Source organism: Bos javanicus, chromosome 10 (assembly GCF_032452875.1).
Source record: "Bos javanicus breed banteng chromosome 10, ARS-OSU_banteng_1.0, whole genome shotgun sequence".
Classification (NCBI taxonomy): Eukaryota; Metazoa; Chordata; class Mammalia; order Artiodactyla; family Bovidae; genus Bos; species Bos javanicus.
The window spans coordinates 33,578,039-33,599,872 of NC_083877.1; the positions used below are offsets into that span (position 1 = coordinate 33,578,039).

General features: G+C 34.1%; 1 protein-coding gene across 1 annotated transcript in view; it reads left to right on the plus strand.

Annotated features, from left to right (window-relative positions):
* Window positions 1–21,834, plus strand: part of SPRED1 (sprouty related EVH1 domain containing 1) — a 122,991-nt gene that overhangs the window by 84,019 nt on the left and 17,138 nt on the right. The window contains exons 3-4 of the mRNA XM_061430716.1: window positions 1,658–1,826; window positions 3,993–4,042. Of these exons, the coding sequence (XP_061286700.1) occupies window positions 1,658–1,826; window positions 3,993–4,042 (219 nt within the window). The remainder of the gene's footprint in view (window positions 1–1,657; window positions 1,827–3,992; window positions 4,043–21,834) is intronic.

Sequence of the window (21,834 nt, forward strand, 5' to 3'; positions counted from 1 at the left end):
TACTTTGATCAGTTTTTATGTGTTTATAACTGTCCTTGCATTTCGAGAATAAATCCAGTTTGGTCATAGTATGTATCGTCCTTCTAATGTACTGCTGAGTTTGGTTTGCAAATGTTGAGGATTTTTACATTAAGGATTTTTGCGTCCTTCATATTCATAAAGGATGTTGTTACATAGTTAGTTGTCTTGTAGTGTCTTTGTTATCAGGATAATGCTGTCCTCATAGAATGAATTAGGAAGATTTTACTCTAGTCTTTTGATAAAGTTTGAGGTGCTGGTATTAGTTCTTTAAATGTTTGATATAATTCACCAGTGAAGCCATTAGGCCCAGGGTTTTTCTTTGTCACGAGATGTTTGATTATTGATTCAGTCTACTTACTAATTATGTATTTATTAAGATTTTCTTTTTGTTTCTTACTTGATCTGTCTTGTTTTTCTAGTAATTTGTCCATTAAATCTAGGTTATTTGATTTGTTGGTGTACAGTTTTTCACAGTACTCTCTCATAATTCTTTTTATTTCTGTAGAATTGGCGTAATAATGTCTCCATTTTTGATTCTGATTTCTCTTTTTCTTCTTAGTCCTTCTAGCTCAAGATTTGTCCATTATTAAAATCATTTTGAAGAGCCAACTTTTGGTTTCATTGATTTTTCTCTATTATTTTTCTGGTCTCTACTTTGTCTCTCCTCTGATCTTCATTATTTCCTTTATTCTTTTTGCTAGGTTTGGGTTTAGTTTGTTCCTTAAATTTTAAAGTTATATTGTTGATTTAAGATTTTTCCTTTTTTTTTTTAATGCAAGTGTTTATACTTATACATTTTCCCCTTAGTACTGCTTTCTTTGTTTCCTTTGTCTTACAACTTCCCTTATGGTTTCTTCTTTGATAAGTTGGTTGTTTAATTCCCAGAATATTTTGAGTTTTCCAATTTTCCTTTTGTTATTGATTTTTAACTTTATCTTAATTTGGTCAGAAATACTTTGTATGATATCCATATTCTTTAATATAGTGAGATTAATTTGTGGCCTAACATATGGTATATCCTGAAAAATGTCCCTTGTGCATTTCAGAAAAACGTGTGTTCTGTTACTGAATAGAGTGTTTCGTATGTCTGTTTGGTCTAGTTGATTACTGTGTTAAATTCTCTATTTCTTGAAGGATAAGGTCCTTTCTACTCACCTTGGCTTTTGTAATTTGTATGCAGGCTGTGCCAGGAACATGTGCACAGCTGTCTGCCCTATGGCTGGAAATGGGTATGAGGGTTGGTGCTGCTACTAAGCTAATAGCTGAAATTGACCAAAATTAACTGCAGTTTACTGTCCATGTCTTTTCCTGAAAATTACAAGCTTTCAGCAGACTCTAAGGTTCCAACATAGTTTCATCCGATAGATATTGCCAGCCAGTTTTGTCTAGGTAGGGAGATAGATACCTGGGGCTTCTTAAGAACTCTGCCATCTTTCCAGAATCTTCTTTAATCCCATATTAATTTCTGAATCAAGTGACTTTGTGAGTAGATTAAGTAACAAGACCTCACATTAATGGAGGGATGCTTTTATTAAAATATAACAACAGCCCTTTTCTCAACTAACTTTGTATTTAAGAGTTATGTTAAATTCATTTGATACATGTATAGTAATTTTTGGCATTTAACTTTTGGCAGGTGGTTTTGGAATGTATGCTTAAAAAAGACCTTATTTACAATAAGGTCACTCCAACATTTCACCACTGGAAGATTGATGACAAGAAATTTGGCCTTACCTTTCAAAGTCCTGCTGATGCTAGGGCTTTTGATAGAGGCATTCGGAGAGCTATAGAGGATATTTCTCAAGGTAGGTTGTTTTGACTGTTTCCTTAATTTATTAGTTACATATAGTAGAAGTGACTTCAAGGGCTCAAAAAGAGAGGAGCAGTCAGAACTTTCAAAATCCTGCATGTGTGTGTTACTCATATCCTTGTTTTGGTAATTATAAGCAGAAAATGTATAATAATTAAATATATGTTGACTCTAGTTAATCTATGACAAAACCTTTCTTAAGTCTTTACCTGATTTCATTAATAAGGATTGGCAGAGACTGCAACCTATCCCTTTGTGTATCTTACCAGTCTGTTAGATCATAAACTCTAAAGCTTGCAAGTTTAAAAGGGAGGAAGAATATTTACATGTAAGACTGGGTTTTGCTTAATTAAACAAAATGAAATCACTTCAAAAGTCATTTCTTTCCCCCAAAGAAGTCATAACTAAGATTTAATTTGTTTTTTTAATTAAGAAAGAAAATATATCTGTTAGTAGAAATAACCTTCTTATACAAAGCAACTGAATGAAAACGTGTTGACAGCATGTGACTTGTACATTTTGAAGATGGGACTTTAGTAAAAAAATTAGAAAACGTGAACTAATTATGAGACAAGCCAGAAGCAAGAACATCAAAAAACTTAGCACAAATATGTATTGTTAGTGAGTGAAGCTGTAGTTAAATAATGTTTTAGCTACTTTAGAAGACTAGAATTTGGAAAACAATTTTTGATTTTTTATTCAGAAAAAAATTCCATGAAATGATGGCAGTCATTTTATTCTTAGTACAAGAACCCATAAATTCTCCCTATATCAGTGTTCTTACTGTTGGCTGAACATGTGAATCAACCTGGGAGGCTTTTGAAAAATAGAATAACTGGTCCTCACTCCAGACCACTTGAATCCAACTACTTGGGGAATAGAGCTGAGGCATTCCTTTTTTCTTTAACGTTTCTGTGCATTTCAAATGTGATGAGAAATTATCAACTTATATATCATGAATTTAGGCAGGAGGTGGGGGAGGTGAATATGAATCTTTAGATTCTCCTGTAGTGCTTATGGTTCTTAAACTATTGCAAAAAACTTAAAAATAAAAAAATATATGATGCCAAATGCCTCATCCAGCAGAGATTCTGACATTACTGGTTTGAGATTGTACTCTGGCATCAGTATTTTTTTTTTTTTTTTAAGTTTCCCAGTTAATTCTGATATTTAGCTAGTGTGGAAGAAGCAGTACTTTAAAAAGAAAATTGTTATCCCTGGCTGCTGGAATTTTGTGTTTTGAATTAATTTTATGCCCACACTCATACCCCCATAAGAGCATACTTCTGTCTCTAGGATCAGATAGAATGGTTTATCTTTTTTAAAAAGTAGTTAATAAGGAGAAGCTCATAAACACCTCGCCAAATAGAGTAGACGACAGTACTCAGCCTATCTCATTGTTTTTGAACTTTAAAAAAATATATACTTGGTAGCATTATTACCAGCCACTATTACAGATTTTAAAAATCACACTAAATATTTCTTACTTAGCCTTCTATGATAGTAAGAATAAACTATGCAGCCCTTTCCATAGGTCAACTTTCTCTTCAAGGGTAGCAAATAAACTCAGGATACTTTGCTCAAATAAATTCTTATTAATTTGTTGAAACTAAAGGCACTCTTGAATGTGATAAAAAGTTCTATAGAATCATTGGTGCTCAAAAGTCAATAACAACAAATGACTATTGATTATCAATAGTGGATTCAAGCTCATTTGTTTTCTTTATTACTAAAGTGACTAAAATCCTAGCTGAGGTACTGAATACTGTTTCTTAGGTCAGAGTGTTTAGAAAAATTGAATAAATCATGTGGGTATCTCCTGAAGAACAGAGGAACGTAATGCATATACTCTTCTCGCAGTTTGAGTATTTCAGAGAAATCAAGGGGAGGACTTAGTAGAGATAGTGCACTTTCACAGAATACATCTCTTTAATAAGTAACTGGAAATTTACCTGTAGAAGAGGAAAACAATCACTTTATTCTCTGTTTTTCTTAACAAAGGGGCAAGTATGAGTGGCCAACATCTGACTAGTTGCCGGGCAGTCCAGAATGATCTCTGATCAATCTTCTATAGTATCTTAGTGATACTATCAATTAGTCAGCAACTCTAAAATCTAAGACAAAAATTCTATGCTTAATCAACTTTTACTTGTTTTCTTAGGATGCCCATCATTTAAAAATGAAGCTGAAGGAACAGAAGATAATTTACAAGTAAGTAGTTTGACTTCAAAGGAATTTCAAAACCTGAAGGATGTGGTGGAAATCACTAGCCTTAATAAATGAACAATTCATATAAATTCTTAGGAAATTTTTAGATGCCATATTTGTCAGGAAATTTGTGTGTATGTATGTGTGTGTATATGTATACATATATACATTTTACATTTAGAGAGAGGTTGATTTTGTTCAGTTTTTTTTTTATGAAAAAAACTTGAAAGATTTTATTTATAATAGCATCAAAAAGTATAAAGTTCCTAGGAATAAATCTAATAAAAAACTTGAAAGAAAAAAACTTGTTAGAAAAGCCTGATTATAAAGACTGAAATTTTCACAATTAGAAGATTCAATATTGTTTAAATTGCAATTTCCCCTAAAATTGATTTGTATGCAAACCCATTCAAAATCACAAATGTTTTTGTATAGAAATTTATGATGTGATTCTAAATTTTTTTTTGTAAATTAATTAATTTATTTTAATTGGAGGCCAATTACCTGACAGTATTATAGTGGTTTTTGCCATACATTCACATGAATCAGCCATGGGTTTACGTGTGTCCCCCATCCTGAACCCCCCCTCCCACCTCCCTCCTCATCCCATCACTCAGGGTTGTCCCAGTGCACTGGCCCTGAGTGCCCTGTCTCATCAATTGCCTTGCATCGAACCTGGACTGGCAATCTGTTTCACATATGGTAATATACATGTTTCAATGCTGTTCTCTCAAATCATCCCACCCTCACCTTCTCCCACAGAGTCCAAAAGTCTATTCTTTACATCTGTGTCTCTTTTGCTGTGATTTTGTTCAGTTTTATAAGGAATTGGCTCATCAGACTGTGAGAGCTGGCAAGTCCAAAATCCACAGGGCAGGCAGATAGGCAGGCATCTTGGAAATTCTGGCAAGAGTTGATGTTTTGGTCTTGAGTCTGAAGGCAGTCTCAAGGCAGACTTCCTTCCTCTTTGTGGGACCTCAGTCTATAAGTCTTTTCATAATGGGTCCCTCCCACTTTATGGAGGATTATCTCCTTTACTGAGTCTACTAGATTTAGATGTTCATCACATATGAAAATTACCTTCACAATATTTAGACTGATGTTTGCCCAAACCACTTGATACCATGGCTTAGTCAAGTTTACAAATAAAATTAACCATCACAGATATCCCATTCCATACATAAGGTACTTGTATTAAAAATTCATAGAAAAATAAGTGCGAAATGTTGATAAGCTTGAACACCCTTAATCTCAGGAGGTAGTACAAATTAACATTCTTTAGTTACCAAATTGTCAAAGATTTTAAAAGTTAATTTTACCCCTCACTGGATCTTTCCATGAAGTTGACAGATTGACCCTCTGCTAGAGAAAATGTAGCTTGGTAGATTGTTTTTAGAAAGCAGTTTGGTAATACATATTTAAAAGCCATAAAAATAGAAACATTCATGCCTGTTGATCAAGTAAATGAATTTGAAAGGATAGAGACACACACAAAAATTTTATAAACAGATTTTTGAGCGTGTGTGAAATACTGATAATAAAAATTATCTAAATAGAATGGAAATGGTTGAATTAATTAAGGTATCTTTGTCATAAGACCCGTAAAAAAATTTTATTATTTGTAATTTACTTGTAATATATTGAGTAGTAAAAAACATAATTATGTGGTGTTATGATCCATCATTACTCAACTAAAATGATAAATAATTTTGTTGGTTGCTTTTGGATTGTGGGATTCTGAGCTGTATGGTTTTCTTTTTAGTACTTTTAATATCCTAAAGTACTAGTACTTTTAGAATAATAGAGAAAAAAACCAAATTTATATGTATACCTTATATAAATTTTCATATTATTATAAACATAGAAATCACCTAAAGATGTGGCAGACTGTTTTATGTACATTTACAATCAGAAAATAAAAATGGTTTTCATTTTGAAAATGTGAGAAGTATAGCAAAGTTCAAAAAATAAAACATAAATATGCTGTCTTCCATGATAACCATCATACATATTTTTAAATGTAGCCTTTGAGTGTTTTTCTGTACAAGTCAATAGGTATGCATGTGTTACCATATCATTGTACTATAGATTTTTTCCGAAACTTCACTTAAATAGGGAATATTTTTATGTGCCCTTAGTGTTTCAAGTTTACGATTTTCAATCTTTTTGTGTCTGTAATTTGCTTTCAGTGGATGTATCCTAACATATTTATTATACATTTAAGAGTTCTTATTTGTGTTGTAATATATGAATCTATTTATTTTATTGACCACTAGTTATTATTTTATAGTGAATTTCAGTTAATTAGGTGTAAGTAATAAAATACAAAATAAATATTTTTTTAGTTAATTATTTTCCAAAGTTCTATTTTGTTCTGGTATCAACGAAAATAATGCTGGACTGGATGAATCACAACCTGTATGCAGGACAATTTAGAACCAGACATGAAACAACAGACTGGTTCAAAATGGGGAAAGGAGTACATCATTCCAAATGCCAGGCTGGATGAATCACAAGCTGGAATCTAGATTGCCAGTAGAAATATCTGCAACCTCAGATGTGCAGATGATACCAATTAATGGCAGAAAGTGAAGAGGAACTAAAGAGCCTCTTGATGGAGGTGAAAGAGGAGAATGAAAAAGCTGGCTTAAAACTCAGCATTCAAAAAAGTAAGATCATGGCATCCAGTCCTATCACTTCATGGCAAATAGATGGGGAAAACGTGAAAAACCGTGTCAGATTTCATTTTCTTACAATCCAAAATCAATGTGAACAATGACTGCAGCCATGAAATTAAAAGATAGTTGCTCCTTGAAAGAAAAGCTATGACCAACTTAGCATATTAAAAAGCAGAGACATCAGTTTGCTGATAAAGGTCTGTATAGTCAAAGCTGTGGTTTTTCCAGTAGTCATGTGTGGATGTTAGAGTTGAAACATAAAGAAGGGTGAGAGCTGAAGAATTGGTGCTTTGGAACTGTGGTGCTAGAGAAGATTCTTGAGAGTCCCTTGGATGGAACAGAGATCAAATCAGTCAATCCTAAAGGAAATCAGTCTGAATATTCATTGGAAAGACTGAAGCTGAAGCTCCAATACTTTGGCCACCTGATGCGAAGAACTGACTCATTGGAGAAGACCCTGATGCTGGGAAAAATTGAGGGCAAGAGGAGAAGGGGATGAAGAAGGGGATGACAGAGGATGATATGGTTGGATGGCATCACTGACTCAATGGACATGAGTTTACGCAGACTTGGAGACAGTGATGGTTAGAGAAGCCTGGTGTGCGGTAGTTCATGGGGTCACAAAGAATCGGACACAACTTAGCAACTGAACAACAATCACAGCAATCAAAGAAAATATGGGGTTGGAAATGGAAAAGCGTTTTCGGAATTGCTCCCTATGAAGAGAGTGAATTTCTTTAAAATTCATCTATTAAAAGAGTTTTTTAACATTCTGCTTTGGTTTTGCTTCATTTCTACATATAACATTGTATAGAGAAATAACTTCTGCAGGATTTGTTTGCAAACTTTGTACATATCACAGTCAATGGTTTTGTAAAAACGATTGTCTTCTTTTCATAATCTTATTTCCTTCTAGTGCCATATATGTCAAGTCTTTGGTATGGAGTAGTAAAATGGGCAAGGTATGAATGAGGAATAATAAATTTATCGCAAGAGGCAAAAAAAAAAAAAAAAGTAAAAATTTAGAAATAGAAAGGGATCCAGGGGATCTTCCTGACCCAGCTTTCGAACCCGGGTCTCCCACATTTGTAGGCAGACACTTTACCCTCTGAGCCACCACAGAAGCCCAGAAATAGAAAGGAGGAGCCCAGTGAAGAGAATTACTGTATAACCAAAGCAAGAAGAGTAGTTACTCTGTTGCTGGCTTCTTGGAATCTGTGCTTCATAGTAGAGTCTCTCTATTGCCCCCAGTCCAGCAGGTTACACAAGCACCCCTGAAACAGTTATTTATATTTTATCTTCATTAGACACTTAAGCACTTGCTTGGTTTTTATTTTCATAATAAAGTAGAAAATGTGCATTGTCACTAGAGACTCTAAAATAGGCTTCCACTTAAATGTAATTTTACAAAGAGCAATTTTTATGTCAAATTTTAATTCTTGGTTTTTACTTACTGTGATGTTTTTAAAATAGGTTCTTAAATTATGTTCCTTTTGATGGGATCTGAATCTTGTCCCTTTGAGAAGGTGCTATACTTAGTGGGTTGTTACTGAACAAAAAGCATATGGTAGGAATGACAAGAGTATGACTTCCAAAGGTAGGCCATAGGAGATATTGCAGCTTCTTTCTGGCTCTCGGTTCACCATACTGGAGGATGCCAACTGTCGTGTCATGGGGACACTCAGGCAATTCTGGAGATGTTCTTGTGGTGAGGACCTGAAACTCTGTGACAGTAAACATGTTCATGAGCCATCTTGAATGCAGGTCATTCACCCCCAAAGGAGACTTCCAATGACTGCAGTCATAGCTAATGTCTTAACTGTAACTTCTGTAGGGAATGTGAGTCAGAACCACCTTGTTAAACTGTTCCTGAATTCATAACCTAGAGAAACTAAAATAATAAATGTCATTTTAAGCCTTTAGGTTTGGGGATAATTTATTCCTGATACAGATTTTGCTACCTGTAATGGGATGTTGCCATAACAAGCACTTTAAAATGTGGCATATAATTTGAACTTGGGGACAGTAGTTAGAAGCTTAATGTTAAGCCTTTGAAGAGACTGCCAATGACGACTGAAGTGAAAATGAAGAAAACCATATTGGAAACTAAGAAAGGAAATCACTGTTATATAGTAGCAGAAAGTGGAGCAATACTGTCACCTATACTGATACGTGAAATAGATAATGTTCTGCTTCTGCTTATTGATAAAACAGAAGTTGGCAGAAACAGGCTCAGGAAGGACTCCTAAGCAAACAAATAAAAAAAGAAGCAGGACTTGCTGGTTTTGAAAAATCTCATCCTCTCAATATGTTGAACTATGCTAAAATTAGGACTTGGCTTCCCGGCAGAGGTAAGTTTAAGGCACTCAGATAAGTTTGTCTTAAGATGAAGCCAGTGTTTTGACTATAACATCCTTTGTTAACATCTTTTCTATATAATCAGAAAGATGTAAGGTGAGCCTCAGAGAACCTTTAATTAAAGTAAGAGGGCTTACAAACAGATTAAAGGTATTCTTAGCAGAAATTTGAAGTAGAAAAGAGTTTAAGTCAGATTTATGACTACGCTTTTTATCTAACAGAGTGAAGCTCGGTAAGATTGACAAGAGACTTACAAAGTTTTCAAAAGAGTTAATTAGCAAAAATATCACCAACCTAAGGCGTGACCCCTTAGATCCCCCAAATTCCACTGGCACAAAGCAGGTTTAAAAATGTCGTACATGTAAAATTTGACTACCTTTCATAAAATGGAAAGATAACTCAGACATAGAACCAAAATCTCAAAGGGCAGAGCCAACAGCTTTGGAGAATTATTTCCATATTCAAGGAACTTCTAACATATTCCCACCTTGATTATAGAATTACTTTGGATCAGCGACTCTCCCGTTTTCTCCTACTTTGAACCAGAAGGTTTTATAGCAGTTATCCTCTACCTGCCCTGCCATTGTATTTTGGTTGTATGTGGAGCAGATCATTTCTCTCTTTAGTTCACAGGTCCTCAGAATGAGAGAGAGGAAATGTACTTATTCCTGTTAGTGAACAGCTAAGTTGCTCCCAAATTTCTCACTTAAAGAAGCTATCAGATAGTAAATGTTCTTTGTGGTAATTTATTATGCAGCCATAGCTAGCCAATATCTAAGCAGAAAAGGAAGATGATTAGAATGAAAGCTAATATTTATAGTCATGTTCATTTTATCTTACTCCCATTCTGAACTTCTTTAGATATACATCTCCCTTAGGCTAAATCCCATCTTTCAAAAGAAGATTGTATTACATCTTGGTTTAATAGTGCTTTTATAACTAAAAGTATGTTTGGGTAGGGAAAAAATCAGTTCTTATTAGTTTAAAAAAATTCTGAGCCTGATGATGTATATGTGATATATTAACTTTAATTTGAAGGATACTGAGAGGCTAGCGAAATGTGACATTTTTGAAAAGAATCAACTTCCGGAATTAAACTGACAAAAGTCTTAAGTTTACCGTAGTGCCAGTTCTCAAGTACCTCATTCTTATTTTGCAGTGTATTGGAAGTTATAAAGTGTTCTAATTAAGTTAGCCACCTTATTAGGAATAAAGTTTCATAATTCACCAATGGACTTGACATACATAACATTTTGAATTTTAGTGCAGGTTAACTGTAGTTTATCATAGTGGTTATGTTGCTGCTGCTGCTAAGGCACTTCAGTCATGTCCGACTTTGTGTGACCCCACAGACGGCAGCCCACCAGGCTCCGCCCTCCCTGGGATTCTCCAAGCAAGAACACTGGAGTGGGTTGCCATTTCCTTCTCCAATGCATGAAAAGTGAAAGTGAAGTCGCTCAGTTGTGTCTGACTCTATGTGACCCCATAGACAGCAGCCTACCAGGCTCCTCTGTTCATGGGATTTTCCAGGCAAGAGTACTGGAATGGGGTGCCATTGCCTTCTCCGGTGGTTATGTTAGGTTTACTTTATTAGTAATTATTTGCAAAGGTAACTAAAATGGCGTTAAAAGAATAACCCACTATCTTTTTAACCCCAAGAAAATAACTGTTATAGTTACATCATAAATGTTTTTAAGACTTGAAATATGAGTGGAATCCTCTCCATTTTGAATATTTATTAATTTGCTCTATAAAGATTTGAATAGCTGTTTTGTTCTAATAACTACACTAAACATTTGATTATTTACAGTAGACAACTTTGAGCTTTCAGCAGTTATCTTCATCAGTATCAAAAATCACTGGAAAGGTATTTACCTTTCTCTTTCATATATGTCTTTGAAGGATGTCATAACATCATTATTTGGATTTAAAATAATATCTTGCCCATCTTTTATCCCTAATGTTTAGTACAGTGTTGACCATATACCTGGCTGGTACTTAGGAAAAGTTTATTGAAGAAAAATCTTCAAAACTAAGGTGTTTTTAGAAAAACGAAAAACCCCAAGTAGTAATAACGTATGAGTGTTCTTTCTTTTCATTTGGTTTCTTTCACTATTTTAATAAGCCACTTAAGATGGGATTTTTTTGTTTGTTTTCAAATGCTAGCTTATATTTGCTTTAAGATTATTTTAAATTGTTTTTCCAACCAGAGTTATTAGTTGTAACAGCTCTTACTGTTCAGACATGCTAGGTTTGTAACAATCCATAAAACTTGCCTCACGACTGGTTGTGATTATAAGAACAGGATCTCAGATTCCATGCTTTGGGCAGAAGAAGGACACCTAATTGATCTGAAGTGAGACCATATCATATTATCTCTTAACCACTGAGAAATACTTGACTAACTTATCCTTTTTTAGAATTAAGTAGTGTCATTTTTCAGCCAGATGATTAAAAGGATTGTAATGTACCTTTATTTTTTAAAGTCATTTGCTTTAGTTAAGGAGCATATGAATTGTTCATACATTCATTTTCAAAGGTGGTAGGTAGCACTTTAACATGGGTCATTAAGTACTATCTTATAGTTCAGTTCCTGTAACCTTTGTATATTTTAGACTGAGTTTTATTTGATTACTAACAAGGGAGAAAAACTGTATATAATCTTTTTGCATAATGTTTGTCATTGAATTTTTTTCTTGACTCTTAAACTTCATGTAGACTCTTTGGATAGTTAGAAAACTACAAAGAAGAAATCAGGAATCATTTATCCCTACCCCAGAGGTAATTGCTGTTTTAAAGATTTTGGGTACTTCTGCCTCAGTTTTTCTGTTGTATTCAAATACCAAGTAGGGAAAACCACTAGACCATTCAGGTATGACATAAATCAAATCTGTTACAATTATACAGTGGAAGTGACAAATAGATTCAAGGGATTAAATCTGATAGAGTGCCTGAAGAACTATGGATGGAGTATAGGAGGCAGTGATCAAGACCATCCCCAAGAAAACAAAAGGCAAAAAGGCAAAATAGTTGTCTGAGGAGGCCTTAGAAATAGCTGAAAAAAGAAGAGAAGCTGAAGGCAAAGGAGAGAAGGAAAGATATATCCGTTTGAATGCAGAGTTGCAAAGAACAGCAAGGAGAGATAAGAAAGCCTTCCTTAGTGATCAATGCAAGGGAATAGAGGAAACCAATAGAATGGGAAAGACTAGAGGTCTCTTCAAGAAAATTAGAGATACCAAGGGAACATTTTACGTAAAGGTAGGTACAATAAAGGATAGAAATGGTATGGACCTGACCGAAGCAGAAGATATTAAGAAGAGATGCAAGAATACACAGAAGAACTGTACAAAAAAGATCTTCAGGACCCAGATAACCACGATAGTGTGATCACTCACCTAGAGCCAGACATCCTGGAATGCAAAGTCAGGTGGGCCTTAGGAAACATCACTATGAATAAAGCTAGTGGAGGTGATGGAATTCCAGTTGAGCTATTTCAAATCCTCAAAGATGATGCTGTGAAGGTGCTGCACTCAATATGCCAGCAAGTTTGGAAAAACTGAGCAGTGACCACAGGACTGGAAAGGCCAGTTTTCATTCCAATCCCAAAGAAAGGGAATTCCAAAGAATGTTCAAACTACCGCACAATTGCACTAATCTCACACACTAGCAAAGTAATGCTCAAAATTCTCCCAGCAAGGCTTCAACAGTATGTGACCGTGAACTTCCAGATGTTCAAGCTGGACTTAGAAAAGGCAGAGGAACCAGAGATCAAAGTGCCAACATCCATTGGATCATAGAAAAAGCAAGAGAATTCTAGAAAAACATCTGCTTCATTGACTACACCAAAGCCTTTGACTGTGTGGACACCAAACTGGAAAAATTCTGTAAGAGATGGGAATACCAGACCACCTTACCTGCCTTCTGAGAAATCTGTGTGCAGGGTAAGAAGCAACAGTTAAAACTGGACATGAAACAATGAACTGGTTCCAAATTGGGAAAGGAGTATGTCAAGGCTGTATATTGTCATCCTACTTATTTAACTTATATGCAGAGTGAAGTGAAGTGAAAGTCACTCACTTGTGTCTGAATCTTTGCGACCCCTTGGACTATACAGTCCATGGAATTCTCCAGGCCAGAATACTAGAGTGGTAGCCTCCAAGGGATCTTCCCTATCCAGGGATTGAATCTAGGTCTCCTGCATTGCAGGCAGATTCTTTATCAGCTGAGCCACAGAGTACATCATGTGAAATGTTAGGCTGGATGAATCACAAGCTGGAATCAATATTTCTGGAAGAAATATCGATACCCTTAGTTATGCAGATGAGACCACCCTTATGGCAGAATATGAAGAAGAACTAAAGAGCCTCTTGATGAAGGTGCAAGAGGAGAGTGAAAACGCTGGCTTAAAACTCAACTTGAGAAAACTAAGATCATGGCATCCAGTCCCATCACTGCCTGGCAAATAGATGGGGAAACAATGGAAACAGTGACAGACTATTTTCTTGGGCTCCAAAATCACCCTGGATGGTGACTGCAGCCATGAAATTAAAAGACACTTGCTCCTCGGAAGAAAAGCTATGAGAAACCTAGACAGCGTATTAAAAAGCAGAAACATTACCAACAAAGGCCTGTCTAGTGAAAGCTGTTTTTTCCAGTTCAAGTATGGACGTGAGAGTTGGACCATAAAGAAAACTGAGTGCCAAAGAATTTATGCTTTTGAACTGTGGTGTTGGAGAAGACTCTTGAGAGTCCCTTGGACTGCAAGGAGATCAAACCAGTCAATCCTAAAGGAAATCAGTCCTGAATGTTCATTGGAAGGACTGATGCTGTAACTGAAGCTACCTGATGTGAAGAACTGACTCATTGGACAATATCCTTTAGCTGGGAAACTTTGAAGACAGGAGGAAAAGGGGACAGCAGAGAATGAGATGGTAGGATGGCATCATTAACTTGATGGACATGAGTTTGAGCAAGCTCTAGGAGGTGGTTATGGACAGGGAAGCCTGGTATTCTGCAGTCCTTGGGGTTGCAAAGAGTCAGACACGACTGAGTGACTGAACTGAACTAACTGAAAATCACCATTAGAATCGATCTCTTCTCCATTTTGATTGTGTCCTTGATCGGATTTTTGTTTGTATTGGTAACAGTAGAGATTGTGGTGATTGAAATTTAGTAAAAAGTCATAGAATTTGAACCCACACAGTCTGATTTGAGAGACCTTGAATTTAGCCATTATATTATGTAACTACGACTGATCTGATCTGATACTACGGTTTATTTAACCATTCATGTTTCTTTGAACATTTACTTAGTTTCCATGGTCATATACATTAATTTTTGTTGGTATTTCTGAATGTGACCTTAGGATAAAATCCTAGAAATATATTCACCAGTTAAAGGATTGTCTAAAAATTTTTAGTTTGTAGGAACTATACAACTACAGCCTGCCTATTAACTAAGAAACAGATTTACAGACAATAAACAATCCCTGAACACCTAATACCACTTTTAAGCCAAACCTAACTTTTTGCGTACACCTATGGCTGATTCATGTTGATGTTTGACAGGAAACAACAAAGTTCTGTAAAGCAATTACCTTCAATTAAAAAATAGACAAATTTTTTTAAAAAAGAAAAAGAAAACATAGGTTAGTATTTCAGTTGATTAATCTAGGTTGAAGAACTTGTTTTTCTTGTTTTTGCTGGACATTGTATCTTGGTATTTTTCTCATATTCCTTCCATATTATTTTATCACTGATTACTGTGTTCAGATTGCCTAAACAAAATACTGTATATGCTATTAATGTTGTAAGACAAAGCTCATAGACTTGTAAAATTAAAAATTCAAGGTTAGTTTATTCCTAAGATAATGAAAAATAATTAAAAGAAACCTAGGGAACATGAGACATTTGTGGTCAAATCTAAAATGCGTTGCTGCCACATCAAAGTATAAATAGTAATTTTGTTGGGCTTGTAGAATTACTAGTAATATATTCCCCCTTTCTCTGCTTTCTAAGTTTGCATGTGCTCAGTGCTCAATTGCTAAGTTGTGTCCTAGTCTTTGTGACCCCATGGACTATAACCAACCAGGCTTCTCTGTCTAGGAGATTTCACCAGTCAAGAATACTGGAGTGGGTTGTCATGCCCTTCTCCCGGTAATCTCTGGATCCAGTGTTCGAACCCATGTCTCTTATGTCCCCTGCATTGGCAGATGGCCAACTAGCGCCACCTAGGAAGCCCAAAATACAAGATTTCTTACCAAAGAACATTTCTGTTTTTTTCCATCATGCTAAAATAAACTAGTAGTATAATTATTTAAAACTTCTCTTATTAGATATGACCCAGTCACACACTCAGACCTGTGATTTGTGATATATAAGAATTAAAGTTTGGAGCAGTTGATAGACTGTAATACTCATTTAACTACCTTTCTTCACACTAGATTATTTATTGGGAACAATACATTTTATTTTATTTTTTTAATTTTATTTTATTTTTAAACTTTATGTAATTGTATTAGTTTTGCCAAATATCAAAATGAATCCACCACAGGTATACATATGTTCCCCATCCATTTTAAAAAGTTTGCAGAACAATGCTATTTTCTCTGCCTCAGAATTAATTTAGGGAGACAGGACAAAAGGAGGAAAAAAGCAAAATCTGTATTTATTTTCTCTACGACTGTCTTCTAGACTTATGTTCTAATTGAGATGGAAAATAGATGGGGAAACAGTGGAAACAGTGTCAGGCTTTATTTTGGGGGGCTCCAAAATCACTGCAGATGGTGACTGCAGCCATGAAATTAAAAGATGCTTACTCCTTGGAAGGAAAGTTATGACCAACCTAGATAGCATATTCAAAAGCAGAGACATTACTTTGCCAACAAAGGTTCGTCTAGTCAAGGCTATGGTTTTTCCTGTGGTCATATATGGATGTGAGAGTTGGACTGTGAAGAAGGCTGAGCGCCAAAGTATTGATGCTTTTGAACTGTGGTGTTGGAGAAGACTCTTGAGAGTCCCTTGGAGTGCAAGGAGATCTAGCCAGTCCATTCTGAAGATCAGCCCTGGGTGTTCTTTGGAAGGAATGATGCTAAAGCTGAAACTCCAGTACTTTGGCCACCTCATGCGAAGAGTTGACTCATTGGAAAAGGCTCTGATGCTGGGAGGGATTGGGGGCAGGAGGAGAAGGGGACGACAGAGGATGAGATGGCTGGATGGCATCACTGACTCGATGGACATGAGTCTGAGTGAACTACGGGAGGTGGTGATGGACAGGGAGGCCTGGCGTGCTGCGATTCATGGGGTCACAAAGAGCGGACACGACTGAGCGACTGAACTGAACTGAACAGCTAAAATTATTAATTTATACTGCATCCTTTTGCCTCTGCACACAAAAATTGCTATATTAATCTTAGAGAAAGAAAAAGCTAAACGATCTCTGAGCAACCATAGGAGAGTAATTACTATACAAGCCTATGAGAGTGAAGCAGGTTTCCACTGTACATTAAATATTGGCGTAGTTTACTTTTTAGATAATACAGAGGAGCCAGTGTACTAAAAGCATTGGATGTATGTTACAGCTATAGACAACTTTTTAAAAGATGAAGATTGTGCATATGTATGTACATTCTTTGTGGCATTCATATATTAAATTTTCTGCTCTTGTGGAAGATTTTCCACCACCTAATTTGAGGTTATATCCCTATTCCTGTAGTTAATTACTTCTTCTAAAGAGTTACAATCCAATTAAAAAATTCAAAAGTTAGCCAGAATACTTTTTGCCTTTTTACTCTTACCCAAATTTTTAAAAATGTTTTGGCTTTTATTAATTTTAATAACAAATAGTACAAATTTTTTTAATAAAATGACAATTTTTTTCGTATGAGTTTGGCAAAAAATTAAGTGCTTTATCTTAGGCAAGTTACATAATCTCTTTAAGCTTTAGAGTAGAGATAAAATAAGCCAACTACCTTGAAGGGTTGTTGTGAGGATTAAATGAATTAAATCATGGATCAACAGACATTTAGGTGATTATAGAATATTGACTAGAGTTCCCTGTGCTATGTAGTGGTCCTTGTTGTTTATCTCTTTTATATATAGTAGTGTCTATATGTTAATCCCAAACTCTGAAAAGGAGTTTTTCTAGTAGAAAATAGAAGATAGTCTTTGTGGGCAGAGGAAATGACATGTACAAAGAATCAGAATTGTGAAATGTCAGACGGTCCTGGAGAGAAACAGGGTAGTAAATAATCTTAAACAGAAAGTGATTATAAAACCGTGGAGTAGGAGCCATGGTAAAGTGACAGACCTGTACATGCATTTGTTAGTGCTTTTGTTCATTCTCAAAGTTTCTTGTTCATGGAAAGAAAACACTAAGTTTTAGTGAGGCCTAGTTCATTATTATAGAAATTAAGTAGCATATCCACAAATAAGAAAGTTGTGATAATGCCTAGATGTAGAACATTGTTTGTGGATATGTAAATTGTTAAAAGCACCTTGGAAAATAATTTTTATTTTATAAATCAGAGCATACATGTGTTTTATAATTCCAGCATCTCTACCTGTGGTGTAGGTACCAGAAAAATTCTTTTAAATGTGTATCATAAGGCCTGTAGAAGAATGTTCTTAGCACTGTTGTTTGAAATAGCAAAAAATTAAGTGTTTTATCTTAGTCAAGTTACATAATCTCTTTAAGCTTTAGTTTCTTCTTGTGGAGTAGAGACAAAATAATGCCAACTACCTTGAAGGGTTGTTGTGAGGATTAAATGAATTAAATCATGTAAAGTACTTGGGACGATGTCTGATACATAGAAAATGTTTAATATATGTTAGCTGTCAACACTACAAGTGAAAAGGAGTGAGCTATTGCTACATATGTCAACATGAATAAATTTCATGCAAAAAAAGTTAAGCAAGAAAAGCAGGTTCCATAATGTCCCAAGTAGCATGGTATCAGTCAAAATCCAGAAATATCTATAACTAAATATTGTTTAGAAATAGTATTTGTGTGGTAAAACTGTACAGAAGCGTAAGAAATTGGAAATAAACAACTACTTCAAGATAATATTTTCCTATACAGGTGGTATAGATAGGGGATGCTATTGTCGTATTGATGTTATTTGTTGTCTTGGTTATTTCTCTTTTTGAAGTTGGGTGATAACTATGCACATATTTACTTTATTACCTTTATGTTATCATATCTGTAGTCCTTTATATAAAATATTTCCTAAGGGAAATGTCAGTGGTTTGGTGTATATCCTTCCTTATACTGATAAAATTTTAAAATATCTATTTATCCATTCAACTTGACAGATAGGATCATGTCATATTAACAATTGTATACCTAGCGTTTTTTTTCATTTAGCAATTTTTGTGAGTACTGCATACAGATCTTTTTAATGGCTTTTAGAATTTATCATATATATATATATCATAAATTTTTAACCAGTCCCATGGTCATACAGCCATAGGATATTTTCTTTGTTCTTATCTTTTTTGTTAAAAAAGAGTGCTAAGATGATTATTTGTTTATGTATGTATCTGTATAAAAGTTTCTCAAAGAAGAATTGCACTCTCACCAACAGTACAAAATATTTCTCCATACCCTTCCCAGTATCGAGTATTATTATATATATTTTCCATCTTTTCTAGTCTATAAAAAATTGGCATCAAAGTTTTAAATCTTTAATTGAAGTCCACCAGGTTTTCATGTATTTATTACATTTCTTTTTCCTATGAAATAAACGAGACTTTATCTTGTATCTCAGTGCTTCTAGAGTGAGAGAGCCCATTTCTATGGATTGCATAAATTGTTTGTCTTATGAAAACATTCCTCAGACAGTAGTGATTCTCTGCCCTCTATTTTCCAGTGTGTATAGGGCTCCCCAACAGAGCTTCGATAATTGGATACCTTATACGGATTTTGAGTAGGAAAACCAACAAATTTTCATGCCTAAACTTTAACGAGGCAATCATTTAGAAACCTGCTAAAATAAGAGGCAAAAAAATAATGAAAGTTTGCATTAAGAGAGTAGCTAAGTGGGTATGGAGAAGAGAAAATGGATTTGAAAAACACTCAGAATTTTAGCTTGTTTTTGAAAATTATTTTATTTTATTGACCAAAAGAGATATTCTGCCTGAATCTGAAGGGTTTGAAACAAGGCTTGAACAATGTCTCAGTTTATTATTTCAAATACAGAGTGGTGGGGGTGGAGGGGGAGGGGATCTACTTAGACTGGTTCATTAGTTAATGAATTATTTGAATATTTTGATAGAATATAATTGTGTTATGTTTTAAAATACTATGATTTTACATGAAAATAAAGGGAGAAAGTATATACCTATATTTTAAAAGAAACCCACCTTATAAAAAGTGAACAACTCTTGAAAATTGGAAAAGCATTCATTATCATACTCAGGAATAGAATTAGCATTCATTTTATATCCTTTAAATCTTTTATCTTTTCATGTTTAAAATATGTAAATAAAATTTTATATATGGACTTTTTAGCATTAATTCTCCACAAAGTAGATATTATTCATAAGCCTAATTTCAAATGACCACTTATTATGTTAAGTGGACATACCATAATTTACATAACCATCCCATTAATTTGGGACATTAAAGTTGTTTCTTCATTTTTACTATTAAAAAATTTTCTGAGGAAAATATTTATGTCTAAAGCTCTTTCCATTCAGTACATTTTTTTTCTTTACTAGATTGAGTAAATGTTCAAAATGTATACATGTTTTTAAAGCTTTTGATATATTTTATTAAAAGTGCTATTCAGAAATGGTTGGCCCAGATTTTACTCCTGTGTATAGAATTAGCAGTGAATGAGAATGACCATTCTCCTATCACCACTTTTTTTTTTTTAACTTCATCAGTTTAACATACATCTAAATTTAAGCTTGCTGAAAGAGATACAGTTAAGTAGTAGAAAAATGCCCTTTTTCTGTTAGATTCTCTACAAATGTTAGTTTCTCACAATTCACAGATAGTATATCCCTTATTATAGATTGTAGACTGTACATTGAAGGTTTATTTGTTTTACCAGACTCCTGAAAGATGTTTTAGTTATTTTATTAACTGAGACACTTTGAGGTGTATAGCTGTAAATTTACTGTGTAGTATGAAATAATTCTTTAGGTTAATTCCAGGTAGTTTGGTAAGCATTTAATAGTTGAACTAAATCATTTATTACCCAACTATCATCCACATGTTTATTTGTTTAATAATGAAATAATACTTTTTATATTTCCCTTTAAAAATGTATTTAATCAAAAAGAAATGTATTTACTGTTTAATGTACAGAATATAATTAACCTTAGTCATACAGTAAAACACTGGGTCATGAAACCATTTTATATTTGTTCAGATACATATTTTTAAGTAAGTTTTATTTTACAATTGTTAAATGATTTCCATTAGATTAGAATGCAGTAAAGACGACCTGATCCAAATAGTTGTCACCATAAAAAGCATAATTATTTTATGACCATTCCTGATACTATGACTAACACTGCAGTTTGTGCTTATTTATAGTTTTTAATCTCTTTGAGTTATCTCAGCTGACCCTGAGATTTTTAATACAAATATTGTACCCACTTTATAATAAAAAGGAATTGTGATTTAGAAAAGTCAGTTGCTAAAATTTTATACCCTAGGTGGATAAGACAGGGTTTCAACCTAGGCCCTTTCTCTAAACCTTTTTGTTGTTCTTGTTGTTTTCTTCTATTCAAGTTGTTTATGATTTTTGACAATTACTTGGGTCATTTATTTTGAAAACTCTCTGGAACAAATACATTTCGTGAATTTCTTTTATTCTTCTCAACTTTTATCATGCATTTTGAAAGAATGTTTGCTGAATACCATTATCTAGCCAACTCCTTTGCAGTAACTGAGCATTGTTATAACAGGGGGCAACTATTAGGAAAATTATATAAAAATAGCAATTAACTGGGTTTGACAGTTAGTTTTCAGTAGGCAGTAGATTCTCAGATACATTTTTAAAGTTTAATTGCTTCCTGATAAAATAGCAGCTTTTAGTTTTCAGAGCATTTTCGTATATATTCTCACTAAATCCTTCCAGTAGTCCATGTAATAAAACTGTATAGGTATTATAATTATTTAATAATTGAAAAAACTGAGTTCCAGAGAAATAAAATGTCACAAAACTACTTTGTTTCAGAGCAAGGGCCATATGTGCACTTATAAATTTATCATATCTTGCCATTTAATGAGTATTATTGTTGAATTTTAAAGTAAGCCAAATTTTAATGTTTTTATTTTTATAAAATAAATTGTAAAGGTTTCTCCTTTTAAAAATATTAGCCCTGTTATGATTACTGTAAATATTTTAGAGTGAGGCAGTAGACGTATTACTGTCATTTTACTTGGTTGTCACTGTTTCTTCCCAGATAACTATATACTAATGGGAAAAATAATAGCAAGTAGTTATATCATTTCTTAAAAGAAACAAAACCTTCTCAGGACTTTCTGTTTTCTGATATGCTAAGTTTCACTTATTCAGTATTTATTTCACAGAAATATTGTTTATGAAGTTTCAAAGCATTTCATTCATGACTCACTGATTGACATATCTCCTTTCCTAAGTCTGTATATGATTTGAATCCTTCTAAGTAATCCATAAATTAAGGCTAATAATTAATTTCCTTATTGAACAAGATCACAGACTACTATCTTCCTTCTTTGACCCCTCATATCATACAGTACAGTCTTTGGTACTGTGTAAAAAAC